The sequence below is a fragment of the Bos taurus genome, chromosome 23 (genome assembly GCF_002263795.3).
Source record: "Bos taurus isolate L1 Dominette 01449 registration number 42190680 breed Hereford chromosome 23, ARS-UCD2.0, whole genome shotgun sequence".
NCBI lineage: Eukaryota > Metazoa > Chordata > Mammalia > Artiodactyla > Bovidae > Bos > Bos taurus.
The window spans coordinates 7570273-7597950 of NC_037350.1; the positions used below are offsets into that span (position 1 = coordinate 7570273).

Genomic DNA, 27678 nt, shown 5'->3' on the forward strand with positions numbered 1-27678 from the left:
GAGTTACGCTCGGGCGGCGCGTTCCCGGCCATTTCTGACGCTGCGAGCGGTGGCCGGGAGCCGAGCGGAAGCGCCGCGCGCCTCCCGCTGAAGGAGGGGTGGGGTGAGGGAAGAAGAAGGGTGCCGGAAGTGGGGCTCAGTCTCCTGCCGCGGCGGGAGGGGGGAGAAGGAGGGAGGCGGTGGCGGCCAGGCGGGGTGTGGCCTCGGGAGGCGGCGGGCGCTGCGATTGGCCGTGGGTTGTGGCGACGGCGACGATTGGCCCCAGCGGGCAGAGCGAGGTGAGCCCGGGTGGCGGCCGTTGAAATTCAAAAGTGGCGGGTGTGGCAGCGCAGGGGCCCGCAACGCAGGGACCCGGAGCGCGCGTACCCTGTGTCGCGAGCGCGCGAGAGAACGCGGGTCCCCAGAGCCCCGGCTCGGTGTCCTCTTCACCGCGCTTGCCCGGCGTGCGTGGCCCCGAGCCGGACATGGAGCCGCAGGTGAGTGGCGGGCGGCGCGGGGACGACAGCCGGCTGCCGCACCCCTCAGCGCTGACCGGCCGGAGGCCTCGGTCCGGCCGGCGGGGCCCAGATCCGCTCCGTGGGAGGGATGCGGAGTGGAGAGCGGAGAAGGCAGGCAGCGGCCCCGGAGGGCAGGGGCACGTCGGCCTGCCTTCTTGCAGCTTCAGGGAGCCCCCGCACCCTTCCTCACTTTCATGTATCCAGGATTTCCCGTTTCGAATCCTCAGGCTTGTCTGAACACGTTCCCTCCCGTTCATTCAGTGTGAGTTCCGAGATGGCCCTGGGGAAACGGTGACTGAAGCCGAATCCTTGCTAATGCCTTTTCGTGTCCTTTCTCTCCTTTTTGCAGCCGCTTGGGGGCATCGGAAGGGAAGAGGGATGGAGTACTACTCTGAACTGAGGACTTTGCATTATCTCTCCTTCCCCAGGTTTTGCAGAGATCTCTGCTCAGTGGGACTGGTTAACTTAATGTCTTCTCTCATCAGTACCCTGCGGCACCCCAGGACCTCCTGCAGCCTCTTCCCTCCTGCGGAGAGAAGTGTGTTTGTGACAGAGTGGATTGACGTCTGGTGCCAGAAAAGGGCTCCTGCCAGAATCCTCTGTTTACTAGTGTTTGGCATTCAGATTTACCCAAAGTCAAGTTGCTACAAAGAGATAGTTTTTGTATCCTGCCAGCCAGACAGTGGAGCAGTGTGTTGTGACAATGAAAAAGAATAGAAGCCGTCTCATATTTATTCATCACATATTTACCAGGCACCTAACGATGTGCTTGGGAGGCAGCAGAGATCCCTGTCGTCATGGAGCTGCCATTCTTTGGGGAGACAGACAATATATGATAAGTAAATCGTCTAATGCTGTTAAGGTTTTAAGGGCTATCCAGAAAAGGAAAAGTTTGAGCAGATTAGGAGGGGAAGAGGGGAAGCTAGCTGGCAAGTCTTAGTAAGCTGGGTGGTCTTAGTAAGCTCCCAATGCAGAAGGTGAGAGGTGAATCAAGACTTGGAGGAAGTGAGGGAAACAGGCAAGGGGTTATTAAGATCATTCCAGGCAGAGGGAATCCCCTAGAGCAAAGTCCCTAGAGTTGTATAGCAAAGCCGGATTGAAATGAGCAAGAGGGAATGTTATGGTAAGGGAAGTCAGATAACAGACTTCTTGCACAGGCCACTGTGAAGACTTTGGTTTTTTTCTCTGAGTGAGGTGGTGAATCACTGGATGGTTTTAAGCAAAGAGAGACAAGATCTGTCTTACATTTTAAGAGGACCATTCTAGCAGCTGCATTGAGATTAGCCTGTAAAGGAGCAAGGATAGAAACAAGGAGAGCTGTTAGGAATGGGGCAGGTTTTCTCAGCTTTCAACATTATTGACATTTTATTGGGGGTTGAGGGCTGTCCTATTCATTGGCTGATTAGCAGCATTCCTGGCTTCTACCCATTAGGTGACAGTTGCAACCCCCACTTAACCATGCCAGTCAAAGTGTCTCCAGACACTGTCACACATCTCCTGGGGATGAAGTCATCCCTAGCTGAGAACCAGTGGAGTGTGATAATCCAGGTGAGAGATGATGGCGATTTGAGTCATGGGAGTGGCAGGGGAAGTGCTAACAAGTGGTCCGATTCTGGATCTATTTGGATGATAGAGTTGGCCACATTTGCTGACATTGGACTTTGTGGTATATAAGAGAATGAGAGGACTTTAGATGTATTTGCTTGAGCAGCTGAAAGAGGGAGTTATATCAACAGATGGAGGAAGCTGCAAGGTTGAAAGGATTAGATGTCAGGCGGTCAGAGTTTGGCCTGTTTACTAGGATTCCAAGTGGTGACATTGAGAAGGCAGTATGACTTCAGAGTCAGTCTGGGCTGAAGGTGTAAAGTCAAAGTAAGTTTGGGCGGTGGCAGCATATGAGTATGCAAAGCCATAGGAGTGGCCTAGAACACAGAGATTAGAAAGACCGCTGTTAAAATTTGGGGAGATGAAGAGGATCTACCAGAGAGGTAGGAAACCAGGAGAGGATGGTCTCCCAGGAGCTAAGTGAACTTAGTAAGAGGGACTGATCAACACAGGGTGACTTGTGGCCTTGAGAGCAGTTTTGGTGGAATGGTGGGATTGAAATCCTGATAGGGTTTAGGAGAGAAAAACTCTTTTTGGTCGGAAGCAGTAACAGCATGTGTTGTATACTGACTGGAAGGATCCGGGAGAAAGGGGAAGTGATGGTGCAGAGAAGGAAGGATTGACTGGGTGCTCTTCTTGAGTGGATGAGGGGTGGGAGCAGATGTGCACATGGATAAGTTAGCAGTAGGGTGCCCATCTCCGAACCTGGGAAGTGGTATAGGAGGGGTCAATGAAAATCTGCTTTTATGTTATGGAAGGTGATGTTATGGAAGGAGCTTATGTGGAAAGTTGGGAGTTGTCCTGTGCAGCTTTATAGATGGGAGAAAATTAAATACTGTGCTCTTTGGAGTTGTCCTGAGTAAACAAACCTTTGAACACATTTTCTGAACCCACACAAATTCCCAGGAGATAGGTCTTTCGGTGATCCACTATATTAGCATAGGGAGAACAATGGGCACGGCTGATTAAGAAATTGAATGTTTGACTTTGAAATACTGAAAAGAAAAATTTAATTTTCATGTTACATTTAATTAAAAATTAAAATCAGTATTTTTTGTGCAAAATTCTGCAAGTGGCAGGAAAAAAAGAATGCAACCTCTTTTTTTTTTTTTCGTTTTTATTTGTATATGAGCCAGTAGTTTGAATCTCTGCTGGTAGATGGGCTTCCCTCATAGCTCAGTTGGTAAGAATCCACCTGCATTGCAGGAGACCCTGATTCGATTCCTGGGTCAGGAAGATCCGCTGGAGAAGGGATAGGCTACCCACTCCAGTATTCTTGGGCTTCTGTTGTGGCTCCGCTGGTAAAGAATCCGCCTGCGATGCGGGAGACCTGGGTTAGATCCCTGGGTTGGGAAGATCCCCTGGAGAAGGGAAAGGCTACCCACTCAAGTATTCTGGCCTAGAGAATTCCACGGACTATATACTCCATGGGGTCACAGAGAATTGGACACGACTGAGCCACTTTCACTTTCACTGCTGGTGGCTATCTAATTTCATTCCTTTAAAACTGTATTGAGTCCTACCGTACAGCAGACATTGTGCTAGACACTCTGGTTCTGTAGCTGTAAACAGAGCAGACATATTCTTGTGATGCTCACAGTCTAATGTAAGGAAAGATAATAAACCAATAAACTTCAAACAAAAACAAAAAAACAGGATATCAGATTGTTTCAGAGTTTTCTCTGTGAGCATCCCTGAACCTCTTTGTATCACAAGTAGTTCAGCCTCACTTCCCTGAAGTTCAACTTAGCATTTCTTAAAAATTAGCCTTCATGTACTCTCAGATCTCTTCGTGTTACTTCCCACAACTGCATGTGAATCAACAATATTTAAAAACGAGAAGTTTTACTGAAAAACAAACACAGCTTTTCCTCCTGTGATCTTGGGAAGCAGGGCAGGCTTCTTAGAGTCAGCCAGACTTGGTCTCCTTCATTGCCTGCCCTCTGCTCCCCGGCCCCATGCTACCTCTGCTTAGCCCTCAGACTCTTAGAATATCCCCTCTCTACTGAGTTCTGGGGAAGTAAGCTCTAATGCCCTCAGGCATCTTTGTATCTAATGAATTAACTTTTCTCTTGAGCTGTTAGAATGGTGAGAGCTGTTTACATTCTTGGGAGAATTGAGAAGACAGTTCATTTTCTTTCTTTGTTTTTTTTTTCAACAAATACATTTATTTATTTCTTGAAAGTGAAAGTGAAGTTACTTAGTCGTGTCCGACTCTTTGCAACCCCTTGGACTGTAGCCCACCAGGTTCCTCTGTCCATGGGATTTCCAGGCAAGAATACTGGAGTGGGGACAGTTCATTTTCTGTAGAGCTTTCTCTTGTACTCCAGTTTGGAAAGACTGCCCTGGAAAGTAAGCTATGGGCAGGCAGGGACTTTACATTCGTTACTCTTGCCCCAGGGCCTACAACAGCATCTGGTCCAGAGCATCGTTCAACAAACCTAGTAGGACAGACCCATGATGAATGGATGGATGAGGGAATGATGCCATCCCTCTGCTGTGATAACCCTCATCTTCTATTTCCATTCATTCTTTGCATTGGACACGGTTTGCTTTAAAAAAAAAAAAAAAACTTTAAAAATATGCCTTAGTTTATCTTTTTTTGTATAATTGTGTTTATTTATTTATTTTTGGCCATGCTGGGTCTTTGTTGCTGCTCGGGTTTTTTCTCGAGTGGTGTGTGGGGGCCACTCTCTAGTTGCTGTGTGGGCTCTCATTGTGGTGGCTTCTCTTGTGGAGCTCGGGCTCTAGAGCGCAGGCTCAATAGCTGCCAGACCAGGGATGGAACCTGTGTCCTGCACACTGGCAGGCGGGCTCTTCACTACTGAGCCACCAGGGAAGCCCCTAAACCTTTTTAATGTTTTTATTCTTTGGCTGCACTGTGCAGTATGCAGCACCATAGTTCCCTGACCAGGGATCGAACCTGAGCCCCCTGCAGTGGCAGCACGGAATCTTAACCACTGGACCACCAGGGAAGTCCACAGTTCACTTTTTCAGTACAAATTGAATCATACTGTTCTCCTGACTAAAAATGTCAGAGTCCTCTTGCTTTCAGTAGACCCCAGACTCCATGCTGGCATCCCAGCTGCTGCAGTCTTTCCCTCCTGCCTCTACCCTCCTCTCCCCACTTTCTCTGCACATCCCTGTGTTCAGCTGAAAAGAATAATCTGTCGTTCTTTGCACATCCCTCTCCTTGCTTTCTGCCTGGAATGCTCCTCCTTGGCCCAAGCCCATCAAGCCAACTCTTTCTCATCCTCAAGGCTCAGCCTAAAAATACTTTGTAGGATTGTGTCTAACGCTCTCTCCCCATCTAAACTGGATGCCCACTCCCTCCTTTGGGGTCCTTTTCTGATAGCACTTAGTAAGATTTAACCATCTCTTTATGTTTTACTTGCCTACCTTCCTGTGGCCATCCTGAGGACAGGGACCACTGTTACTCCAGAATCCAGATCATTTCCTGGCATGTAATAGGCATTTTAATATCAATAACCTCAGATATGCAGATGACACTACCCTTATGGCAGAAAGTGAAGAGGAACTAAAAATTGATGAAAGTGAGAGTGAAAAAGTTGACTTAAAGCTCAGCATTCAGAAAACGAAGATCATGGCATCTGGTCCCATCACTTCATGGGAAATAGATGGGGAAACAGTGTCAGACTTTAATTTTGGGGGCTCCAAAATCACTGCAGATGGTGACTGCAGCCATGAAATTAAAAGACACTTCTCCTTGGAAGAAAAGTTAGGACCAACCTAGATAGCATATTGAAAAGCAGAGACATTACTTTGCCAACGAAGGTCCATCTAGTCAAGGCTGTGGTTTTTCCAGTGGTCATGTATGGATTTGAGAGTTGGACTGTGAAGAAGGCTGAGTGCCGAAGAATTGATGCTTTTGAACTGTGGTGTTGGAGAAGACTCTTGAGAGTCCCTTGGACTGCAAGGAGATCCAACCAGTCCATTCTAAAGGAGATCACCCCTGGGTGTTCTTTGAAAGGAATGATGCTAAAGCTGAAACTCCAGTACTTTGGCCACCTCATGCGAAGAGTTGACTCATTGGAAAAGACTCTGATGCTGGGAGGGATTGGGGGCAGGAGGAGAAGGGGACGGCAGAGGATGAGATGGCTGGATGGCATCACTGACTCAATGGATATGAGTCTGGGTGAACTCCGGGAGTTGGTGATGCACAGGGAGGCCTGGCATGCTGTGATTCATGGGGTCTCAGAGTCCGACACGACTGAGCGACTGAACTGAACTGAATAGGTATTTTGTAAATATTGAATGAATGAAGGAAACTGAAGGGCAGAGAGAAACTGGCCTTGGAATTAATAGTTATCCATAGTGAAAATCAGAAATTGATCTATCCGTGGTGCTTTCCTGAGGGGATAGGAGAAGGGTGACCACGTGTCCCAGTTTGCATAGGAGTGACCTGGTTTTAGCACTGAGAGTCCTGTGTCCCAAGAAACCCCTCAGTCCTTGGCGAACCAGGATGGTTGGTCTCCCAAGGCAGGAGTAAGCAGAGGTTGGGCACGATCCCCAGACCCTGAGCTGGGCTGCTCAGAGGAGAGGCTCTTCCTTTCCCTTACCCCCACTGCATCCCTGTCCTTGGTACTCTCCAAACTGGTCATGCTGCTACTTTCTTATCTTCCCCTTGCCAGTCAGCCTACTTCCACCTCATTATTATTATTTATAACAACCTCTTGTGTATATTTTTTCACATGCCTTATCAGAAACTGTATCTGACTCTCCATGCATGCAGGGCCCAAACCTAAACTCCTTAATGTGGCATCAGTGCCCTATGAGACGGTGTGGTCCAGTGGTTAAACACACAGCCTCCAGAACCAGACTGTCTGGCTTCTAACCCCAGCTCTGCCTTTTATTCATCAATGACCTTAGACCAGCTCTTTTACTTCCCAGAGCCTTCCTTCTCTCATCTGCAAGATGGGGCTAATAATAGCATCTCCTGGGTGGGCTGCTGTGAGGTTTAAGTCAGTTGATACAGTAAAACGTTTGAAACTGTTCCTAATAAATGTTACCTACTCCTCCCACCCAGCCTCAGCCTGGTCTATTTTCTAAGTCACTCCCTTGTTTATGATTCTCAGCTCTCACTAAAGAGTTTATCGGTTTCTCAGCCATGCCATGTGCAGGCCGAGTTTTTGCCTTCCAAAAGGAGGGTTCCTTCACTGCTTGTTTAGGTCCTCCCCTTAAAGTTAGCTGAAGTCCAGCATGTGTCTGTCTGTCCTGTCCCTTAGGGACTGTGTCATGTCCCACCTCCCTCCGTGGTTTTTGGCTGGCACTTCATCTGAGAGCCCCAGGGTGTGGCCCCAGGGGTACTGACTTAATGCGTGTTGGAGATGATGTTGACAGTCAGGCTCAGGGGCCATAAAGGGGAACTCTGGGACATTGGGCCTCGGGGTGTGGTCTGAAGGGCCTCTCTCTTCCCAGCAGAGGTCCCCGTTGTTGGAAGTGAAGGGGAACGTAGAGCTGAAGAGACCCCTGGCTAAGGCTGCTTCCCGGCTGCCTCTCTCGGGACGCAGGCTGAAGAGGGGGCCTGACCAGATGGAGGAGGCCTTGGAGCCGGAGAAGGTGAGCTGGGTTTGGAGATCCATGGATGTGTGTGTGAAACCATCACGGATGGAGCTGTGGACCCCACCCAACCCTTGTCTTTCCCCAGAAAAGAACACGAGGCCTGGGCACCAGAGTGACCACGACCCACCCCAGAGCAGCAGCCCTCAGCTCCGCGCCACAGACACAAGGCCAGACCGCAGGTGGGCTACAGGGCTGGAGAGAGAGCCGGTCCACAGCTCTCTTGAGCTCACGTCTGTCTTTGTCTTTTCTTTCAGTCGTAGCTGATTTTGAATAGGTAACACGCTTCACGGGTTTCAAAGTCCCAAAGGCACAGGAGTTCTTATGCAGTGAGAGCCTCCCTCCTGCCTCTGTTCCCCAGCCAGCCAGCCCCCTCCCTGGGGGCAGCTGCGAATCCTGCCAGGGGTGCTCCGTGGGTCTGCAAGCAGATATGGGCATGCTCCCCAGTGTGTTTTACACACATTCTAACATACTTCACACGTCGTTCACCACCCCCCGCCCTGCTCTTTTCGCTTGTCTTGGTCCAGCTTGTTTCTTGGCATGTTGGTCCTAGGAAGGATATCTTTAGGAGTTGGTCAGATTTAGAGGAAGAGGAAGGTTATCTTATTTATAATCTTCTTAAAAAGCAACTCCTCTGTCTTTGGACGCACTCCCATCCTTGCGAGTCATGACTCTGCTTTTCCTCTCCCCTGTCTCCCAACAGTGCCCAAAGCTCCCAGGAAGCCAGCACCCCGATGTTCCACGGCTGTTGCCCCAGGTAATAATAGTGTGTGAGAGCCAGGGCTGAGAAGGGGTTGGGGGTGAAGGGAGGTGGGTAGAGGTGGAGGGACTCTGGTGTTATCACCCCTGATGCCACCTTCCTGGTTCTCTAGTGCTGAAGACTCAGAAGCCAGGTCCTGTTGTTCCCGTCCAGAAGCCTGGAAGTAGGTAACAAATAAGATCTTGGGTGAGAGGCTGGGCTGGGGAGAGGAGGTGTGCCCAGAAAAGTCCTTTTGGTCCTTTCCCTGCCTGAAGGAGGAGCCGGAGCCTCAGGTGTGGAGCCCTAAGGCGAGGAGGGAGGAGGGAGACAGAACTGGGGCTGCCCTGACGTTTGTCTTCTCTGTGTCCATCTTAGCGACAGCCGCACCTCCCATGGTGGGAGGGAAGAAACCCAAACGTCCGGCCTGGGACTTAAAGGGGCAGTTATGTGACCTCAATGCAGAGCTGAAATGCTACCGTGAGAGGAAGCAGGTGCTGGACCAGGAGAACCAACAGCTGCGGGACCAGCTCCAGGAGGCCCAGCAACAGGCCTTGGCCCTGGGGGCAGAGCGTAAGACCCTGGAAGAGGAGTTGACCAGGGTGCGGGCCCAGGCTGAGCAGGGCCAGCGGGAGCTGGGGAACCTGAGTGCCCGTGTCCTGGAGCTGGAAGAGCGGCTGGGCACGCAGGAGGGCTTAGTGCAAGAGCTCCAGAAGGAACAGCTGAGATTGCAGGAGGAGCGCAGGGGACTGGCTGCCCGGCTGGGAGAGCAGGAGGTGAGGGCTGGCTTCTCGTCTAACGCCACCCTTCTCTCTAGGTGGCCCAGAAGTCGCTTGGGGCTTTGAAGTCCTGAGCGCCTCTGTCCAGCAGCACCGTCCCCCACCCTGCTCACTGCTCGCCCCCGCTCTGCGCACTTCTGACTGTCTTGCTTCCTGCCCCACTTCATCCCATTCTGTTGCCATAACCCACCCCTCTCCCATCTGCATCTCCTCTACTTTTCCACCTCTTTTCTTTCTGTCTGTCTTCACTGATAAAGGTCCCCATGCATTCTCTCTCCTGCTTGTCATCCATTTGGCTCCTTGGTGAGCACCAGCTAAGAATGAGTTACTTGCAGTCTGTCAAATGACTCGATTCTCAATTCAGGGCATTTGGCGTGTGCACATCCCTCTTTGTGGAATATTCTCTCTGCACCCCATCCTTTCTTGGTTTACTCCCACGCTTTGGGGTGTCAGCCTAGATATCCTCGTCCTTGTGCCCTTTCTGGTGCTCCATGTACTCCTTATTCTAATACTACGATTTACATTCACTTATCTCTTCTTTACCAGACTCTGAAGTCCTTGGGGTCAGGGGCCAGCCTACCTCTCACCCCCAGTCCTATCGTGAAACTTCTTACTCTTGGTTGCAGCGTCTCACCATGCATGTATGTTCTGTTCTGGACAGCGGAGGCTGCAGACCTCAGAAGCTTCTCTGTCGGACAGCCAGGAAGAGGTGGCATCTCTGCGCCAGGAGGCTGCAGCCCGGGAGGCCATACTGGCTGAGCGGGAAGACCGTCTCCACGGGCTCGAGATGGAGCGCAGGCGGTTACACAACCAGCTGCAGGAACTCAAAGGCAACATCCGTGTGTTCTGCCGGGTCCGCCCCGTCCTTCCAGGGGAGTCCACCCCATCCCCTGGCTTCCTCCAGTTTCCCTCTGGCCCCTGTGGACCCTCTGACCCTCCAACCCGCCTCAGCCTCTCGCGGTCTGACGAGCGGCGTGGGACCCTGAGTGGGGCGCCAGCTGGCCCTACCCGCCATGAGTTCTCCTTTGACCGGGTGTTCCCACCAGGGAGTGGACAGGATGAAGTGTTTGAGGAGATTTCCATGCTTGTCCAGTCAGCCCTGGATGGCTATCCAGTGTGCATCTTTGCTTATGGCCAGACAGGCAGTGGCAAGACCTTCACCATGGAGGGTGGGCCTGGGGGAGACCCCCAGATGGAGGGGCTGATCCCTCGTGCCCTGCGACACCTCTTTTCTGTGGCCCAGGAGCTAAGTGGCCAGGGCTGGACCTACAGCTTTGTGGCAAGTTACGTAGAGATCTACAACGAGACTGTCCGAGACCTGCTGGCCACTGGGACCCGGAAGGGCCAGGGGGGTGAGTGTGAGATTCGCCGGGCAGGGCCAGGCAGCGAGGAGCTCACTGTCACCAACGCGCGCTATGTTCCGGTCTCCTGTGAGAGGGAGGTAAGCGCTGAGGGCCACTAGGCCTGGACATGGGGTTGGAGGGCTGGGGCGCAGGCAGAGCGACACAGGACACAGGTGGGGGAGCGGGCCAGGATGAGGAAGGGCGAGTGGCGACGGTAGATCGGATGTTTGGCTTTGGCTGGCGGGCTGTGAGGTGCATCCACCTTCATGGAACCAAGGCGTGGAGAGCAGTGGCGTGCCTCATACGCAGGTGACCCTGGGCCCCGCACGGTGAGCTCGGTCTCATCTCCGCCCATGCTGCTTGTTCGGTTCACGACACCCTTACTGGCCTCTGGACTTTTCCTCAGCCTGCTCATCACACCCTTGAATCAGGGCTTTGTACCTCCTCTCCATTGCCTGACATGTGGTCTTACGTTCCTTTCCCAGCAGGGTTAGATTGCTCCCTCACCACCTTAAAGATTTTAAGGTGTTGAGGCCATCCCTGACCATCTTTTTTTTTTTTAAATTTTGGCTGCACTGCATGACTTATGGGATCTCAGTTCCCCAACCAGGGATTGAACCTGTGCCCTGGCAGTGAAAGCTCTGAGTCCTAACCACCAGACGGTCAGGAAATTACTGCTGGTTATCCTTTCTAAAATTGAAACCCTCACCATCGCACACTGCTTTTCTATTTTTAATTCCTTGATACTCTCAGATACACTGTGTATTTTAATTATTTAGTCTTTCACTGGCTAGAAAAAAAGCACCAAGAAGGCAGGTGCTGGGTCTTGCTTATTGCCATATCTGACCTGTGGGTTCCCAAGTGGTTCAGTGGGTAAAGAATCTGCCTGCAGTGCAGAAGATATAGGATACGGGGGTTTGATCCTTGGGCTGGGAAGATCCCATGGAGGAGGGCATGGCAACCCACTCCAGTGTTCTTGCCTGGAGAATCCCATGGACAGAGGAGCCTGGCAGGCTACAGTCCACAGGTTGCAAAGGGTCGGACTAGACTGAAGCGACCATGCATGCCTGACCTGGCTACGTGCTCACCACTGCCTGACTGCACCTCTTGCTGCCCCAGGTGGAAGCCCTGCTCCATCTAGCCCGCCAGAACCGCGCTGTAGCCCGCACAGCCCAGAATGAGCGCTCGTCGCGTAGTCACAGCGTGTTCCAGCTGCAGATCTCTGGGGAGCACGCTAGCCGAGGCCTGCAGTGTGCGGCCCCCCTCAGCCTGGTGGACTTGGCTGGGAGTGAGCGGCTAGACCCCGGCTTAGCACTCGGCCCTGGGGAGCGGGAACGCCTTCGGGAAACACAGGCCATTAACAGCAGCCTGTCCACGCTGGGGCTGGTCATCATGGCCTTGAGCAACAAGGTAGGAATGGGGGTGGGGGCAGGTGGGCCCTGGGAAGCAGCTGAGGCTGGCTGTCCCCAGCCCTGTCCTAATTGCCTGTCCCTCTATCCTGTAGGAGTCCCATGTGCCTTACCGGAACAGCAAGCTCACCTACCTGCTGCAGAACTCTCTGGGTGGCAGTGCCAAGATGTGAGCAGAAGGGGTGGGCTGGGAGCCACTGTGTCAGGGTCAGGGTGGGGGCAGCGACGTACTGGAGACCTGGACACTGATTCTGGGGTTTGCCCCCCCTCTCCTCTGTCCACAGGCTCATGTTTGTGAACATTTCTCCCCTAGAAGAGAACGTCTCCGAGTCCCTCAACTCCCTACGCTTCGCCTCCAAGGTGCGGTCACTAGCAGCCCCGTCCCCGTCAGGCTTCCTGCTGACTGTAGACTTCTGCACCCTGGTCCTTGGGGCCAGTGGCACGTGCATCCTGAAAGGATGTACATTTGCCAGGCATTTAACTATTGACTTCTGGGGGGGGTGTGAATTAAGGTTTTAAAACTAGGTGGTTGAAAGGTCAAACCTACGTAGAAAGCTGTATACAAGTGAGCTTTAGCCTCTGCCCCGCCCACCGCGTTCTCCCTCTCCTAGTAGTCGTTCTCATCCTTTATCCTTTTACTTCTCTTCTCAGTGTTTCTTTTTGCAAATACAAGCAATATGCATGGGATTCCCTCTTTCTTACAGAAGACATCTCTTCCCCTCTCTCTCATGTATTATATGTTGTCCTGCCTTTTTTTTTGTTTTTGATTAACAAGACAACCTTAAGGACAGGGCGGTGGCCAGGGAGAGTGGGGGAAAAGAAGAAAATCAGACAGCCCCAGGATGATTCCCCACCAGCACACAGAGATCATCCCATTATTTTTACATTTCTAGGACTCCACTGTGTGGATGCACCAAAGTTTATCCACCAGTTCCCTCTACTGGACACTTGGATTCTTTCCACCCTTTTGCTAGTACAAACAAGCCTATGTTGACTAACCTTATACATATCATTCTATATTTGCTTGGTTACATCTAACTATCCAGAGAGAGATTGTTTGAAATGGGATTCCTGGATCAAAGACATACAGGTTTTTCAGGCTATTCCAAATACACAGCATGAATTCAGGCTCCAGTCCCCACAAGGGTCAGCTGTGTTCAGGCTATGAATTCTCTAAGAAATTTAAGCTCCCTCCACAAGAGTTAAGTCAGGAAGTTTCTTTACAGACTGCCTTGGAGAGTAATGGAGTCCTCTGATAATTCATTTTCTTGAGGATATAGCCTTGAGATACTTTCTGGCTTTGCTCAGGGCCTCAGATTGCAGATGTTCTTCTGCACTCTTGCTGCTGTGGAAGTAATCGACCACCTTAGCGCCCTGCCGTGGTCTTCTGCTTTAATCAGGATTTCCCTTGCTACCTTACAAGTTCAGTTAAAGTTCTACCAACATCATTAATACCCAAAAACATGAACTCTTTGATATCCTCTAATACCCAGTTTATATTAAATTTTCCCTGATTGTCTCAAATGCCTTTTATACATTAAGATTTGTTCCATTCAGGATCAAAGCAAGGACCACCCTTTTTAGTTGAAATGGTCTTTTGAGTTTCTTTTAATCTGTAATAGTCTCACCCCCACATTTATTTGTTGAAGTGGGGTGATTTGTCCTATAGAACATATCATATTCTATATTTTGGCTGGTTGCTTCCTCTTTCCTCCACAATTTTTGTTTTCTTGTAATTAGGTTTGGAGGCTTGATTTGAATCAGATTCAAATTTCTTAGCAAGAAAATGGCATGATACATTTTATTGCATCATATCAGGAAGCACCTAGTATTGAGTTGTTCCATTTTTTCCCCCTCCTGCTAGTTGTTTCACCTTTAATGATATAAAAATTGATCATTGCACTTGGGTATTGTCAGCCCAATCTATCCATTTAGAAACTCCCTTCAACTTTCCCCCCTAATGATTTTATCAGCGATGCTGTCTAGATCTATTGTTTGTTGTTGTTCAGTCACTAAGTCATGTCCAACTCTGTAGTCCACCTGGCTCCTCTGTCCATGGGATTTTCCAGACAAGAATATTGAAGTGGGTTGCCATGTCCTTCTCAGGAGATCTTCCCGATTCAGTGATTGATCCCACCTCTCCTGCATTGGCAGGCAGTTCTTTGCCACTGAGCCACCATGGGAGCCCTAGATCTATTATTCAGTTCAGTCGCTCAGTCGTGTCCGACTCTTTTCGACCCCGTGAATTGCAGCACGCCAGGCCTCCCTGTCCATCACCAACTCCCGGAGTTCACTCAAACTCACGTCCATCATTAGGGAGTTTTAAAATGGTGATTTTCTAATTTTCTCAGCTGTTCTACATTTATTAATCACAATTCTTGAGAACTCTCCCTTGTCATCTATTTGGTTATTCTGAAATTCAGTCCATATAGGTAAGATGGGATAAATGCTATATTCTTCATCAATTTCCAAGTTGGTATCCTGGCAACTTCCAAAGGTGACCAGTGAGTTTTTATCCAGGAGGTAACATCTTATCTGTACTTTTGATATATACCCTTTGAAATCATTCTTTCTGATGCCAAATTGCCCGCCTTTGGCCAGTGGAAGCTCCAACTTGGCTCCTGTGCCCTTTAGACAAGTTCCCAGTAGTCCTTTCTCCTTGTACATTTTCATCTTGTACATTTCCTGCCATAGACTGAAGATCATTAATTTTCTAAGGAACTTTGGTTCCTATGTTTATGTTGACGTGTTATCTAGCTTATTGAGCACTAGTCATGGGAGGGCTTTAGGGGTGTCTAGGAGAAGTGCTCTCTCTGCTCCTGTGAGGGGCTTCTGTCCCTTCTCTGGCCTTTCCTCCTCTTCCAGATCTAGTGTGCCCAGTGGGCGCGGGAGAACTGGGACCAGCCTGAACCTGCTTTCAGAGCCCTTATTTCAGGACTCTAAGGGCAGCCCTAACACTGAGGGTTCAGAGGTGGTTTTGGGGAAACTGTTCTTTTGGTTGCTCTGAAAATTTTTTATCCTGTTTGTCTAAATCCCCTGCCCGCAGGTGAACCAGTGTGTTATTGGCACTGCCCAGGCCAACAAGAAATGAAGATGGATCTAGATTGTGTGTGTGTATGTGTGAGACACACGGCGGGGTGGGAGTGGGTGGGTGTGCTTTATTGGGAGTGGACGCTGATACCTGGGCCTATCAAATAAAGAAGAGAATTTTTTTGTTGTTTTTAAATAAAGGTTTTATTAGCGGTTGTCCAATAAGGGGGATATTTGTCATATCCATGAAGATGGGAGCTGTGGCTCTTCCATTCTGCCAGACGTCTGTTTCACGGGGACAGGGCTTCAGCTTTTCTAACGGGTCACTCCAGAGTCAGGGTAGCCCCCTGCCCCTCTCCCGTCCCTATCCACTTTCTGGGGGGTGTGCGCACCAGGTCTTCAGTCACTAGTTCCGCTTCCTCCGCCACAGGCCACCCTCGCCCGGGGCAGGAACTCGGTGAGTGCGGGAAGGTGGGAGCCCGAGTCCGGGGTGGGGCCGGCGCGCCCGCCCACAAGCTGCGGGCTCTCTCCTCCCGCTCTTTCTCTTCCTTCCCTTTCGAACCGCCGGGGCTAGCTCCGCCCGCCGCCATTGGCTGGCTCTCGGCGGCGTCACCGCCTCGGTCCGAGCTCTCCTAGTCGGTGCACCCGCCTTGGCCGCGCGGGGCGGGGCGCATGGGCTAACTCCCTCGCGCCAACCGCCGAGGGCCGCCGCCCCGTCAGAGGAGGGCTGGGTCTTCCCAGGTGCCGCGCGCGCGGGAGGGGTCGCGCGTGCGCAGAGGCGCGGCGACAGTGGGCGGGGGTTGGGGCAACTAGCTCCGGGGAGGGCGGGGCCGGGGCAAAGGCGGGAGGGGGCGGGGCCCGCGGGGCGGGGGCCATGGGACGGGTGAATGGAGGGCGGGGTCGTGAACTAGAGCGCGGGGCGGGGCCCGGAGTGACCCTGCGGGGCCCGGGGCAGTTAACGGATGTGGCGCGGGGCGGCGGCCCGGCCGGCGGCCTAGCGGGGGATTCCCTCCTGCCCCGAGGGCAGGCCTCCCTCCGGAGGAAGGGGCTGCGGGGATTCCCTCTCCCGCCGGGTCCGAGAGCCCGCCCGCCCCATCCGCGGAGACGCTTCCCCTCGCTCCGCGCCCTCCAGGCCCGCTGGCCGTGAGGGAGGTGGGGTGAGGAGGTGCCCGCCCCCCCCGGCTCCTCCTTCCCCCCGGCCCTCCCCTCCCTCCCCCCTCCCCCCGAGCCGGTTTGTCCCTCCCCTCCCCTCCCCTCCTTCCCCCCGCCGCCTCCTCCTGCCGCTGCCGCTGCTTTGGCTGCTGCGTCATACGCCCCAGAGCCGCCGGGACGGAGGGGCTGGGCCTGGGGACCCCCCGGTCTCTGCCTGCACGCCCCCCCGACGCCCAGCCGTGCCCTCCCCGCGCGGGGGTTTCACCTCAGTCTCCCACGTCTGCCTCTGCCCGGCTCCCGGCGGCCCCAGCTGTCACTGGTAAGGAGGCGGCGGGAGGCGCCCGTGGGGGGGCAGGGAGCCGGGGGTCGGCGCGCAGGGCGCGGGCGGGAGAGCCGCGCTGCCCGGGCGGCGGGTCGGGCTGGGCCGACTCAAGTCCCCTCTCGGACTCGCGGTCCTGGGGAGAAGAGACCCGGACTGGGACACGCCCCCCTCCCGGGGCACTCAGGGAAGTTATCTAACCCGGGGGCAGGGAGCCCCGAATTTGAGGGTGACCTGACATAACCTAGCACCAAGATGATTGTTCTGAATGAGACACGGGGGCCCAGGAGGCAACCTTTTCCACTCGAAAACATCTCCAGAAAAAGCTCCCGAAACACATCTCTGGGAAACAGCACCCCAATTGTAATCCCTCTGTAAACAGCGGTAGAAGGTGACAGCAGAAACTGAGTGGCAACCTTTGCCTCTGCAACCATCGTTTCTGCTAAAATCTCAAGGCCGGGATACAACGTCCCAGGGGAACTCTGGCAGCTGGGAAACTAGAGAACTAGGTTGGTGGGGTGGGGGGACGGTGGGGAGAAAAGAACCAGTGATGACTGTTGGGAGAGCTGGAGTCAGGAAGGCCGGAAGGGGTGCCCAGGGGTTTCCTACCCAGGTGTCTCAGGGAAATGGAGGTTGGGCACACCTGCTCAAGTCTTTGACAGAAAAACAGGCAAAGAAAATGGGGGCTGGTTCCTCAATATTCGTAACTTTCTCCTACCGTCTCACCTCTAACTAGGCCCCCCCAGGATGCAATGGCACAGCCCCCCCGGCTGAGCCGCTCTGGTGCCCCCCCACTTTGGGACCCAGCTTCCCCTGCTCCCACCTCAGGCCCCCGGCCTCGACTTTGGGAGGGTCAAGATGTGCTGGCCAGATGGACAGATGGGCTGCTATACTTGGGGACCATCAAAAAGGTAAGACCTCTGACCTGTCACATTTTCTCATTCCCCTTATCTAGTCTGATTTCTGTTCCATCTTCTGTGCTCACCCATTCCAGGTGGACAGTGCTCGGGAGGTGTGTCTGGTTCAGTTTGAGGATGATTCCCAGTTTCTGGTTCTATGGAAAGACATTAGCCCTGGTGAGAAGCCTGAGATTGGATCCAGTGGAAAACAAGCCTGGCATGGGGGACAGAAAGGGGCTGGAGGCCAGGCCCTCTGACACTCTGTTCTCTCACAGCGGCGCTCCCTGGGGAGGAACTCCTCTGCTGTGTATGTCGCTCTGAGACTGTGGTCCCTGGGAACCGGCTGGTCAGCTGTGAGAAGTGTCGCCATGGTGGGTGAGAGGGCAGGACACCTGAATGGCCTAGCTTGCCCTAGGTCTGCCAGGGTGCCTCTGACCCTTCCCTCCAGCACTGGTCCTGATACTGTCTGTCTTGGTCTGAGTCCCCAAGCTACTGCTCTGGCCAGTCTCCACAAGCCTGTAACCTCACTCCCTTCCAGCACAGGGAGAGGCGGCCTTGGGATAGGATGTATGAGCTCTGCGGGCAGAGGGTGTGAATGAGCAAAAGTCTCTCAGTTGTGTCTGACTCTTTGTGACCTCATGAACCGTACAGTCCATGGAATTCTCCAGGCCAGGATACTAGAATGGGTACTCTTTCCCTTTTCCAGGGAATCTTCCCCACCCAGGGATCAAACCCAGGTTCCCCACATTGCAGGCGGAATCTTTACTAGCTGAGCCACAAGGGAAGCCCACGAATACTGGAGTGGGTAGCCTATCCCTTCTCCAGGGGAACTTCCTGACCCAGGAATCGAACCGGGGTCTCCTGCATTGCAGGTGTTCTTTACCAACTGAGCTATCAAGGAAGCCCCAAATGCAGGCAGAGGGTAGTTCCAGTACGGCTTTTTCTAACCATTTGACCTTGGGCAAGTCCCTAAACTTCTAAGAATCACAGCTGCCTCACCTGCTTTTAAAATAAAGGTAATACGCCCACCCAGCAGGACCATGGTCAAGAACAAAATGAGATGGAGTAAGACTTTTGTCCCAATACGTAGCGCACACAGGTATGCAATGCAATAAGTGGTCTACTGTCAATATTCTCATTATTTAGCTTATCACCAGGACTGCCATGTTCCAAGGGCCCCAGCCCCTGGAGAGGGAGAGGGCGCATCCTGGGTCTGCCGCCAGTGCGTTTTTGCCATCGCCACCAAGGTAAGGGCCCCTTCCTGTGGGACCTCCCACCCCCAGCCTCTCCTGAACCCTTCCTTCCCCCACCTCTGAGGCCACCTGTCTGTTCCACCTGCAGAGGGGGGGTGCGCTGAAGAAGGGCCCCTATGCCCGGGCCATGCTGGGCATGAAGCTCTCCCTGCCGTATGGACTGAAGGGGTTGGACTGGGACGCTGGGCATCTGAGCAACCGGCAGCAGAGCTACTGTTACTGTGGTGGCCCTGGGGAGTGAGTAGTGAGGGGCGGGGGTTAGGGAACAAGTGATGGGGGTGGGAACAAAGGAGAATTGGCAGGGTGGCGGGAGTGCTGAAGCGGCGGGAGAGTGGTGAGCAGGGTTTGGGGCAGTTAAGGAGGGCGTGTCTGGGGGTCGCTGGTCCCGTTTCCCTTCAGGTGGAACCTGAAGATGCTGCAGTGCCGGAGCTGCCTGCAGTGGTTCCATGAGGCCTGCACCCAGTGTCTGAGCAAGCCCCTCCTTTACGGGGACAGGTGAGCCTGGGCAGACCCTCCAGGAGCTCTGCCCCCCATCCCAGACCAGGTGTCTTCCTGACCTCTGAAGCCTTGCTTACCGGTTAGCTCCATCCTTGCTCGGAACACCCCTCCCTCCCCCGTGGGCAGGTGTAGTTTCCTGTAAAAGTGTATTCTCTTCCTCTTGTCTATGTCCAGGTTCTATGAGTTTGAGTGCTGTGTGTGTCGGGGGGGCCCTGAGAAGGTCCGGAGGCTACAGCTTCGCTGGTGAGCTGGATATGGGGCACGACCTCAGCATCACTCCTCTTTCCGTCCCCCTAGTTTTTCACTTTACAGGCCCCAGCCCCCTACCTGGGGGACACCCCTGCCTGCCCCCTGTCTTGTAATGCTTCCACCACCTTGACAAGTCAGTGTTTCTCCAGGGTGGATGTGGCACATCTTGTCCTGTACCATCTCAGTGTTTGCTGTAAGAAAAAATACTTTGATTTTGACCGTGAGATCCTCCCCTTCACCTCTGAGAATTGGGACAGTTTGCTCCTTGGAGAGGTAAGGGGTGGTGAACCTCTGGGGGTCAGGGTGGGCCAGGGAGATGTGGAAAAATGGGGGAGGGAATCACTGCTCTCCTGACCCCATTTCCTATCCCCTCCCCCAGCTCTCAGAAACCCCCAAGGGAGAACGGTCTTCCAAGCTCCTCTCCGCTCTCAACAGCCACAAGGACCGGTGAGTCGGAGGGAGGCTCAGGAGGAGATGGAGATGTGGAGACGCAGCCTGAGAGGGAGGGGCTGCAGCCCACCTGGAAGATGCCCTCTGAGGACTGACAGCACAGGAGGGTCCCTTTTCTCCAGCACTGACCCTGTATCATTTCTCTCCTCATCCCAGTTTCATTTCAGGGAGGGAGATTAAGAAGAGGAAATGCTTGTTTGGTCTCCATGCTCGGATCCCTCCCCCTGTGGAGCCCCCTCCTGGAGACGGAGCCCCCACCAGGTCACTGGTCCAGGGGGCATGGGGAAGTTCTCAGGGTGCATGTATGGAGACAGGGAGGTCTCTGGGGTGTCCGGGAGGGGGCTGGGGGGATAAGGAGGCCTCTTACAGCTTCCCTTCAGGGCAGGGCCCTGGGGGAGGGGTCTCACGTCCCCTGGGGAAGCGCCGGAGGCCGGAGCCAGAGCCCCTGAGGAGGAGGCAGAAGGGGAAAATGGAGGAGCTGGGGCCACCCTCAGCAGTGCGCAACCAGCCCGAGCCCCAGGAGCAGAGGGAGCGGGCTCGTCTGCAAAGGGCACTGCAGGTACAGGGGCAGGGGCACCCGTGGGCAGATGGTGGTGTGGGAAGGAATCAAGGATGATCTCTCAGTCCTTTGTTCCTTCTAGGCCTCAGTGTCTCCACCACCCTCCAGCCCTAACCAGAGTTACCAGGGCAGCAGCGGCTACAACTTCCGGCCCACAGATGCCCGCTGCCTGCCCAGGTCAGTGCGCCTCCTCCCTCCAACCAGACACACTCCCTTGGAACCTCTCTTCCAGTTGCCTACAAGCTTCTGGATTTCCTCACCCAATATTCTTTTCCCTCTCCCCTTTGGCTGCCCACTTCTTTACCTAGAGACTTCGAGACCAGTGTCTGCTCCCCAGTATTCTAGAGCCGGGTTCCTTGAGGATAGTGTTTGCGCTCTGCCCTTCCCAGGGGGAGAGGGTCCTATTCCCCTGCTTTGGGTCCTGACTTTCTTCCTTCCCAACCCAGCAGTCCCATCCGGATGTTCGCTTCCTTCCACCCCTCTGCCAGCACCGCAGGGACCTCTGGGGATGGTGAACCCCCAGACAGGTGAGATTTTACTCCTTTACCTGTGATACCTCTGTACTCTTAACCTCCTTGGTCTCTTAAGCATTTTTGTTGTTGTTCCTCTGATCCCCACACGGCCTCCGTTTCTGGTCAGTCTTTATCTCCATCTGGACTGACAGTTGCTTTCTTTACCTAGGTCACCCCTGGAACTTCACATTGGTTTCCCCACAGACCTCCCTAAAAGTGCCCCCCACTCGATGACTGCCTCATCTTCCTCAGTCCCAGCCCCCTCCCCAGGTGTTCCCAGACGCTCAGCACCCCCTTCTCCCCTGTGCCGTAGTTTGTCTCCTGGGGCTGGGGGTGGAGTCCGAGGTGGGGTCGGTTACCTGTCCCGTGGGGATCCTGTCCGGGTCCTTGCTCGGAGAGTGCGGCCTGATGGCTCTGTGCAGTACCTGGTTGAGTGGGGAGGTGGGGGCATCTTCTGAACAGCCTGCCTCTGCCCAACTGCCCATTGACACACACCGGCACTTTCATACCCTGACCTCTGACCTCACCTACAGCTGGGATGTACCTGGAGCACTAGGAGGGGTATGTCCCCCTACTGTCCAGGCTGGAATCCAGGTTGGGGGTTGGGGAAGAGGCTCACTCTCCTCTACTCCCTTCACGGTTCCTGACCCTTCCCCCCAACCATTCCCTCATTTCCTTTGATGTTATTTTGTTACAGCTTTTTAAATATTTTTTAAAATTATTTAACCCCTGGGGACGGAGACTGAGGAGGGGAGGAGAACAGATCCTGGGCTCTGTATCATTGAAATAAAGATAAATAAACAAACTAAGCAGCCCTGAGTCATTCCAAAAAACGAGAAGAAAAGGACTAGAAGCACTTCTGATCTTCCCAACCAAATTCACTTTTTGACAAAGAAAAAAGAAAATGGAAGAGAGAACTAAAAACGGGATTTATTAAGAGTCCAGTCATCACAAGGTAGGAGTGTTGATATTTATGAGGGAAACCATGGCAAGAACAAAGGTTCATCACAGCGGGGCTGTACTGGAGTCAGGAACCGACTCTGTAACCTGGCGCACCCACTGCAGGTACGGGGAGTTCCCCTGCTCCACAGGCAATGCAATCACCTCAGCCACTTCATAAGGGTGCACAGACCTGTGGAAACGATAGGGGATCAAAGACTTACCCAAAGGAGTCCATCCCCTCAGACTGCCCAGGAAGGCTCACCCCACAGTTTACACCCTCACCTCTACCCACGTCAAAGTTCTCACCGAACAAAATCCGTCAGAGCTGGAACCAAGGAACTTTGGGTTTTGATCATCTGAGGGGTGAAGATAAACATGGCTGAATCAGGGGGTGAACTTGATTCCAGGATCTGGGATGAGGGATAAGGGGTCAAAGTAAATGGTCAGGGAATTAAGTTTTTGTCAGGTAGGAAACATTTCTCACCATCAGCACTTCACTGTCCTCTTCAATCTTTCCTTTCCACTCATAGCTGAAAAGGTCAGGGAGAGAGTGTTGTGGGAGCAAAGATTTCCCTCAAGGTAAAAGACTACCAGTCAGCCCTTTGAGTTAGGTTAACCCTCCAACCCCTAATTGACTCACATGGATGTAATCTGAGGGACAAGGTTGACGCAGGCTGCTAGGCGCTTCTCCACCACAGCCCTGAAGGTGAAGAGAGAGCACCGTTTAAAGGCCCCATGACCCGATTTTTGCACTGGCAAAAATTCCCAGAGACAGGCGGGAAGCAGCGGGAGGCGCTCCCCCAACTCTCCCTTCATAAGCACCTTTCCTCGCTTCACACTAAAGTCCCCACCTGGCGATCTCCTTGGCGACCTTCTCGTTGGGGCAGGTGACAAAGGCCGCAGAGACCGAGCCGGGGACATAGGCGGAGCCCGAGGCCGACGAGGGCTGGGCCGGGGGACTTCCTGAAGCCATGGACAGCAGGGCTCGGGGTAGCAACAGAAGGCGAGAGGCTGCAGGCAGCAGTGTCGGCATCCAAAACAGCGACAGCAGCAGAGCGGCCTAAGGGCAGGGGGTGGATTCGGGGTCGTATAAACACCCCAGCAAAACTGCACCCCGGAACACTTAGCTTGCATAAACACTCAGGCCCTCCCTCTTCTGCATCCCGAAGGAAAATATTCCTGAAACCAAGAGAAGCTTGGAAAATTTAAGGCAAAATACTCAGTTTTCACTCTCTCCTCGGAGGCCAACATCTGGGTTTTGGGGTACGGGTCATGGGCAAAGCTTCGAGGACCGGAAGGGGCGGGGCCGGTCACTCACCCCTCCGCCGAGCAGGAATGTGGGAGCCCGCCCCCGCCTCATGCAGCCTATGCTGGGAGGAGGGTTGAATATCAGAGACCACACGTTACGCGGAGAAAGAACCCCAAAGCCAGGAAGAGCGGCCTCTTCTTACCTGGGCAGCAGCCACGTGATAAGAAAACAGCGCAGACCACGTGACAGTAGAAGCCGGACAACCCTAACCTCCAAAGCCAGCCAATCCTTGCTCCCACGTGGCCCGGTTTGTCCCGCCTCCGGGGGCGGGAGGGGCGAAGAAGGATCCAACCAATCAACACCTGGATCTGCAGACGTGCACGGAAATGGAGCGCCCATTTCCGTGTAAACCGGAAACGGCCAATTGCAGGCTGAGGCGAGCCGCAGCGGCGTTCCACTGTCACGTGAGGGGGCGGGTCGCCTCAGGCAGCGGTACCTCAATGAACTACGCGAAGAGACCAATCGCGGGGCAGCCCCGCAGGCCACATGATGAGAGCCCTAGCGCTGGGAAAGGGGGGCTGGAGACCCCGCAGAATCTATGCGTCAGGTTGTGGAGTCGGGGCTCATCCTTAAACCCCGGAATGTGCCTAGTAACAGCCCTGTTCCTGAGGCCTTAAGGAATGACAGGGTCTTAGGAGATTGAACCTCAGGGCCGGGGGGGGCGGTGGCGGGGGGGGTGGGGGTTGGGGGGGTGAAGAGAGCGCCCCCTGCCATTTTGGTTAGGACTGACAGATTCTTGAGTTGGGGAATGCACAAGTATAATCTGAGAAACCATCTGTCTCTGGTTATAGGAGGAAGTGATTAGGCAGGCAGGGCATGGCAAGACCACGGCTAGGTGGAAAGATGCATTTTAAAAGAACGGAGTAAGACCCTGTAAGTGGGATAGACAGTGATTAAAATGGGGCGCCTCAGCCTTAACTGAAGCCCCAAAACTGCAGGCAGACTTGTGAATCGATAGAGGGGGTGGGGGAGAGGAGGGTTGCAGGTTGGGGGTATGAAGAAGACACCAGGAAGTAGTGATGGTCCTTTTATCCCTTACCCCTTCCTATTTCACTCTCTGGGTCTGGTCTACGTCTCAGCCTTGGGTCTCCTTCCCTTAACCCATCCCCCTAGGAGCCAGGACCTGCCCTACATAACCTCCCTGGGGCCCAAGCACATCCTGTGACCCAAAAATGGAGGGGCCAATGAGAGGAGAAATAGGTGAGAGGAGGCAGGGAGAAAAAGGCTCTGCCACTTTCCCTACCTAGTATTCCCCCTCCTTCCTGGGTCTGGGGTCTCTGGTCTGCTGGATGGGTATAACTGGGCATTTCCCAGGCTGAGTTCTCTCATACCTACCACTCTGGGTTGGAGGTCTCCCTGAGATCTCTGTCTCTGGAGTTTGTCTCTGAGGGATCTCTATGGGGTCTTTTAGTATCCGTATCTTTTATGGGACTGAATGTCCTTGTTTTTTGTTTGCGGGGGGAGGTTTCTGGGTCTGCAATCACCCTCTCTCTGAAGTATTAAAATTTCTTTTTTATGTGTTTGGGGTCTCTGAGTTCATCTCTGGGCTAGCAGAGTGTCTCTTTTGCCCCCCACCCCGCCAACCAAGGTCTGGAGTTTCTGTGTCTTTGAGTTATCAGCCTCTGAGTCTGCAGTTTCTTTTCTCTGAGATCTAAGTCTGGGGTCTCTGATATCTCTCAGTGGGTCTGAGTTCTCAAAGACCTAATTTCAGGTCTGGATTCTTTCTGAATCTGGTCTCATCTTTTCCTTTGAGTCTAGGTCTTAGATCTCAGTCCCTGAAATCACTGTTTAAGTCTGGTGTCTTAAGATTTCTGTAGCTATGAAGAAGCTTTTTGAGACTGAATGCTCAGATTTTGACCTTTGACCCATCTGGGGGGGTGGTCTGGGGTCTGTTTTCTGAGATTGGGGCCTCTTTTCCTCTAGGCTTAGGGTTTGTGCCTCAGATTATCCCCTGCGCCACCCCCCCCCCACCCCCAGGTGGCAAGGTATCTTTGTGGGTCTGGAGCCTCCCCATATCAGGGTCTGGGGTCTGCATCTTTAGAACCGTTCTCTTTCTGTCGGGAGAGTTTTTGAGTCGGGGTCTCTCCCTCCTTGGCTCTCACTGAGTAGGGGTGGGGGCTGCAGGGACTCTCTCTCCTCCTCCTCCTGCTCTCCTCTCGCTCGCTCCCCCGCCCCCCCCCTCTCTCTCTCTCTCTCCCGGCTGCCGCTGCTGCCGTTGGCTCCTCTTCTCCTCCTCCTCCTCTCTCTCCACCTCTCTGCCTCTCTCCGCTCCTCTCTCCTCCTCTCTCCTCCTCCTCCTCCACCTCCTCCTCCTTCTCCCCCTCTCTCTCCCCCTCTTTCTCTCTTCTCTTTCTCCCCTGGCCCCCCCGCCCCCTCCCCCCCAGGCCTGATGAGCAGGTCTCGCGCCTCCATCCATCGGGGGAGCATCCCCGCGATGTCCTATGCCCCCTTCAGAGGTACGGTGGTGAGGGGAGGGGGAGGACCAGTTGGGGGGGAGAAGGGGGGAGGGGCGGGGGGGGCTGGGCAGAACTGGGGCCAGGGAGGGGAGCAGCTGAAATGGAAGGAGAGAGGAGGACTCGGAAGGCAGGGATGGGAGCAATGGGGAAGGAGGGATTGGAGGATAGGGGTAAATAGGGACCGGAGGGGCCAAGAAACAGGCCTTGAAGGGGGCTGAGGGGGAAACGATGAAGGGAAAAGAGATCGCCAGAGAAGGTGGGAAGATAGAAGGGTAGGGTTGGGGGAAGAGCTGCAGAAATAATTTGGAGGTGGGAGCTGAGAGATGAGGAAAATATCAAGGAAATAGAATGACAGAGTCTTAGGAGAGGGACTAGGAGGGGAAAATGAAGAAAATTAAAACATAGGGGTGAAAATAGCAGCCAAGAAGATGAGGGCTAGGATCTGGTGGGGTCTCAGAGTATGGTAGGGGGTAGAAAAAGACAGGAGATGGAGGGAGAAGAGAGGGGGCCAGATGGAGAGAGAGGGAGGCAGTAGGGGGGTGGCGGGGAATGGAGGGTCCAGATGGAGGGAAGAGAGGAGAGAGAATGGGGAATGGGTTTGGGGGAGGAGAGACCAGGGCAGGGGGAGGGCCAAATTAGGTATGTGTTTATTGGTGGGGAGGGGGGCAATACAAGTAAAACTGAGTGCTGGTAGTAGGGGCAGATTAAGACCCGGCCCCAGACTCAGGCCCTCATTAAGGCCCTTGAGCATTGAAACGTAATCCCTGGGGGCTTATCCACTTCCTTCACTTCACCACTTTCACCCCTCCCCCACCTCCAGTCCTTATTTCCATTCCCCCTCCCTCTGGTGTCCACCACCTATATCTTTCCCCACATATGGTGTCCGTTCCTTATATGAGTCCCCCTTCTGTCCTTCCCCTGTATCAGTCCCTGCTCTGGTGCCCCTTCTCTCTCTCCCTCTCTTCCGCCTGGTAGTCCTTTATATCTCTACCACCTCTCCACCCCCTCCTTCTTGGCCCCCTCGTCTTAATGTCCCTATTATGTCCCCCTCACTTCCTTTGGGCCCTTCTGGTGTATTCCCTTGTCCCTAAAGATTTACCATCATCTCTGACTCTTACTCCCTTAGATCCATTCCTGTTATTTCTTCTCCACCCCATCCCTTCTTCCCCACCCCATTCCCTATCTTATCACAAGTCTGTGCCTACTTACTTTCCCCTAAGACCCCATCTCTTATCACCCATTCCTCTTCTCTCGTCTCCTCTCCTTCCTGGGCTGTTGGAGATTTGGGGAGCAAAGACACCAGTTTTGACAGTTGGAACAGGACCTACAAGAGATCCCCATCTGAGCCCCATGGAAGTGTTCATCCTAGCAAACCTTCCCCCTTTCTTAACTGCGTCCTTCTGTCTCTTGCATCTGCCTCCCAGAATCATCCTGCGTCCAGGCAGTGTTTGTGTATGTGTGTATTCCAGAGTTGCTCCTAAGTGAAGTTCCCCGTGTCCTTCCCCACTCCCAGGAGGAGGGTGTCCCCTGAAGTCTAACTGTCCTCCCTGTGGCTGCTGTCTGACCCAGTCCCTCCTATAATGATGATGTGAATCAACAGATGTCCCCTCTGGGAGTCCTCGGGGTCTGACTGCAGTGGGCATGTTTCCTGCAGTATCTGCAGTCTCAGAGTCTCAGAGTTTTGGTGATCTCTTTATCTAAAGGGTATGTCTCTGAGGTGGCACTGACAGAGTTTCAAGAGGATTGGGGTTTTTATATACCTGTGTTCAGGGAGTTCACCTCTGTCTCTGACCTGCAGATTGGGTAAATTTGAACCATGTTTACAGACAGGGGCTAGATTTTTTAACACTCTGCTACTCATAGCTTTTAGTTGGAATGAAGTTCACTGGCCAGTTCTTTTCCTGCAATATTCCCATGATTAATTATCCTGGAAAGGTAAGGGGATTTGATCTTTTTCCTCTAAACTCTCTGTCACCCTCATTCCTTAAGCTTCTTTTCTATCACGCTGATGTCATCAATTTGATCTCTCTGACTTCTAGAGGGCCTGCCCACTATGCCGCCATGATGGTGTGTAGCACTGGGGTTTAAAGGAGAGGCACTT

General features: G+C 53.4%; 4 protein-coding genes across 26 annotated transcripts in view; 3 read left to right on the forward strand and 1 right to left on the reverse strand.

The window, feature by feature from the left end:
* The first annotated feature begins 300 nt into the window (after positions 1 to 300).
* KIFC1 (kinesin family member C1) lies at positions 301 to 15201 on the forward strand. 3 transcript variants are annotated; one of them, XM_010818033.4, is made up of 11 exons: positions 301 to 476; positions 7542 to 7682; positions 7771 to 7864; positions 8386 to 8439; positions 8555 to 8605; positions 8797 to 9194; positions 9859 to 10638; positions 11660 to 11950; positions 12045 to 12118; positions 12234 to 12309; positions 14996 to 15201. In XM_010818033.4, exons 1-11 carry the CDS (start codon positions 465 to 467, stop codon positions 15038 to 15040), a joined length of 2016 nt encoding a protein of 671 aa, XP_010816335.1. In that variant the 5' UTR covers positions 301 to 464; the 3' UTR covers positions 15041 to 15201. The 3 variants fall into 3 exon arrangements, with proteins under 3 accessions (XP_010816335.1, NP_001095406.1, XP_059736275.1); NM_001101936.2 differs by having other exon boundaries at positions 339 to 476; positions 7545 to 7682; positions 14996 to 15175; XM_059880292.1 differs by lacking the exon at positions 301 to 476 and adding an exon at positions 538 to 759 and having other exon boundaries at positions 7545 to 7682.
* A 709-nt stretch (positions 15202 to 15910) lies between these two features.
* PHF1 (PHD finger protein 1) lies at positions 15911 to 21675 on the forward strand. 5 transcript variants are annotated; one of them, NM_001098914.2, is given in 15 exon segments: positions 16318 to 16450; positions 17187 to 17361; positions 17445 to 17526; positions 17625 to 17720; positions 18496 to 18596; positions 18691 to 18839; positions 19002 to 19097; positions 19275 to 19343; positions 19499 to 19622; positions 19729 to 19796; positions 19956 to 20060; positions 20169 to 20358; positions 20441 to 20535; positions 20805 to 20885; positions 21040 to 21675. In NM_001098914.2, coding segments are annotated over 14 exon segments (1704 nt in total). In that variant the 5' UTR covers positions 16318 to 16450; positions 17187 to 17202; the 3' UTR covers positions 21329 to 21675.
* Positions 21676 to 21780: 105 nt separating this feature from the next.
* On the reverse strand, positions 21781 to 23294 carry CUTA (cutA divalent cation tolerance homolog). Of its 4 annotated transcripts, XM_005223216.5 has the most exons (7): positions 23264 to 23294; positions 23131 to 23182; positions 22664 to 22872; positions 22453 to 22512; positions 22297 to 22342; positions 22119 to 22168; positions 21781 to 22002 (listed from the first exon to the last, which is right to left on the reverse strand). In XM_005223216.5, exons 2-7 carry the CDS (start codon positions 23170 to 23172, stop codon positions 21876 to 21878), a joined length of 534 nt encoding a protein of 177 aa, XP_005223273.2. In that variant the 5' UTR covers positions 23173 to 23182; positions 23264 to 23294; the 3' UTR covers positions 21781 to 21875.
* Positions 23295 to 23796: 502 nt separating this feature from the next.
* The window catches only part of SYNGAP1 (synaptic Ras GTPase activating protein 1), a 31550-nt gene continuing 27668 nt past the window's right edge, over positions 23797 to 27678 (forward strand). For 5 of the 14 annotated variants that reach the window (XR_009492485.1, XR_009492484.1, XR_814706.3 and 2 more), the window contains exon 1: positions 25344 to 25577. Coding sequence is in view for 9 of the 14 variants with exons in the window: in XM_059880472.1 (XP_059736455.1) it covers positions 25511 to 25577 (67 nt within the window). In the remaining 5 variants the exon portion in view is untranslated. Of the gene's footprint in view, positions 24322 to 25340; positions 25578 to 26240; positions 27513 to 27678 lie in introns of those variants that run through there. The other 9 variants (XM_059880466.1, XM_059880470.1, XM_059880469.1 and 6 more) reach the window with 7 other exon arrangements.

What these genes read in the sequence shown, in the direction of transcription:
- KIFC1 (XM_059880292.1), top strand. Translation starts at nt 586, where the DNA reads ATGCGGAGTGGAGAGCGGAGAAGGCAGGCAGCGGCCCCGGAGGGCAGG. An exon ending in CGGTCTCCTGTGAGAGGGAG is followed by an intron (nt 10,639 to 11,659) that starts GTAAGCGCTGAG and finishes TTGCTGCCCCAG; the next exon opens with GTGGAAGCCCTGCTCCATCT. An exon ending in TCATGGCCTTGAGCAACAAG is followed by an intron (nt 11,951 to 12,044) that starts GTAGGAATGGGG and finishes TCTATCCTGTAG; the next exon opens with GAGTCCCATGTGCCTTACCG.
- PHF1 (XM_005223220.5), top strand. Translation starts at nt 17,203, where the DNA reads ATGGCACAGCCCCCCCGGCTGAGCCGCTCTGGTGCCCCCCCACTTTGG. An exon ending in ATGGAAAGACATTAGCCCTG is followed by an intron (nt 17,527 to 17,624) that starts GTGAGAAGCCTG and finishes GTTCTCTCACAG; the next exon opens with CGGCGCTCCCTGGGGAGGAA. An exon ending in ACAGTTTGCTCCTTGGAGAG is followed by an intron (nt 19,623 to 19,728) that starts GTAAGGGGTGGT and finishes CCCCTCCCCCAG; the next exon opens with CTCTCAGAAACCCCCAAGGG.
- CUTA (XM_005223216.5), bottom strand. Translation starts at nt 23,172, where the DNA reads ATGAGGCGGGGGCGGGCTCCCACATTCCTGCTCGGCGGAGGG. An exon ending in GTCGCCAAGGAGATCGCCAG is followed by an intron (nt 22,513 to 22,663) that starts GTGGGGACTTTA and finishes CTTCACCTTCAG; the next exon opens with GGCTGTGGTGGAGAAGCGCC. An exon ending in GTCCCTCAGATTACATCCAT is followed by an intron (nt 22,343 to 22,452) that starts GTGAGTCAATTA and finishes TGACCTTTTCAG; the next exon opens with CTATGAGTGGAAAGGAAAGA.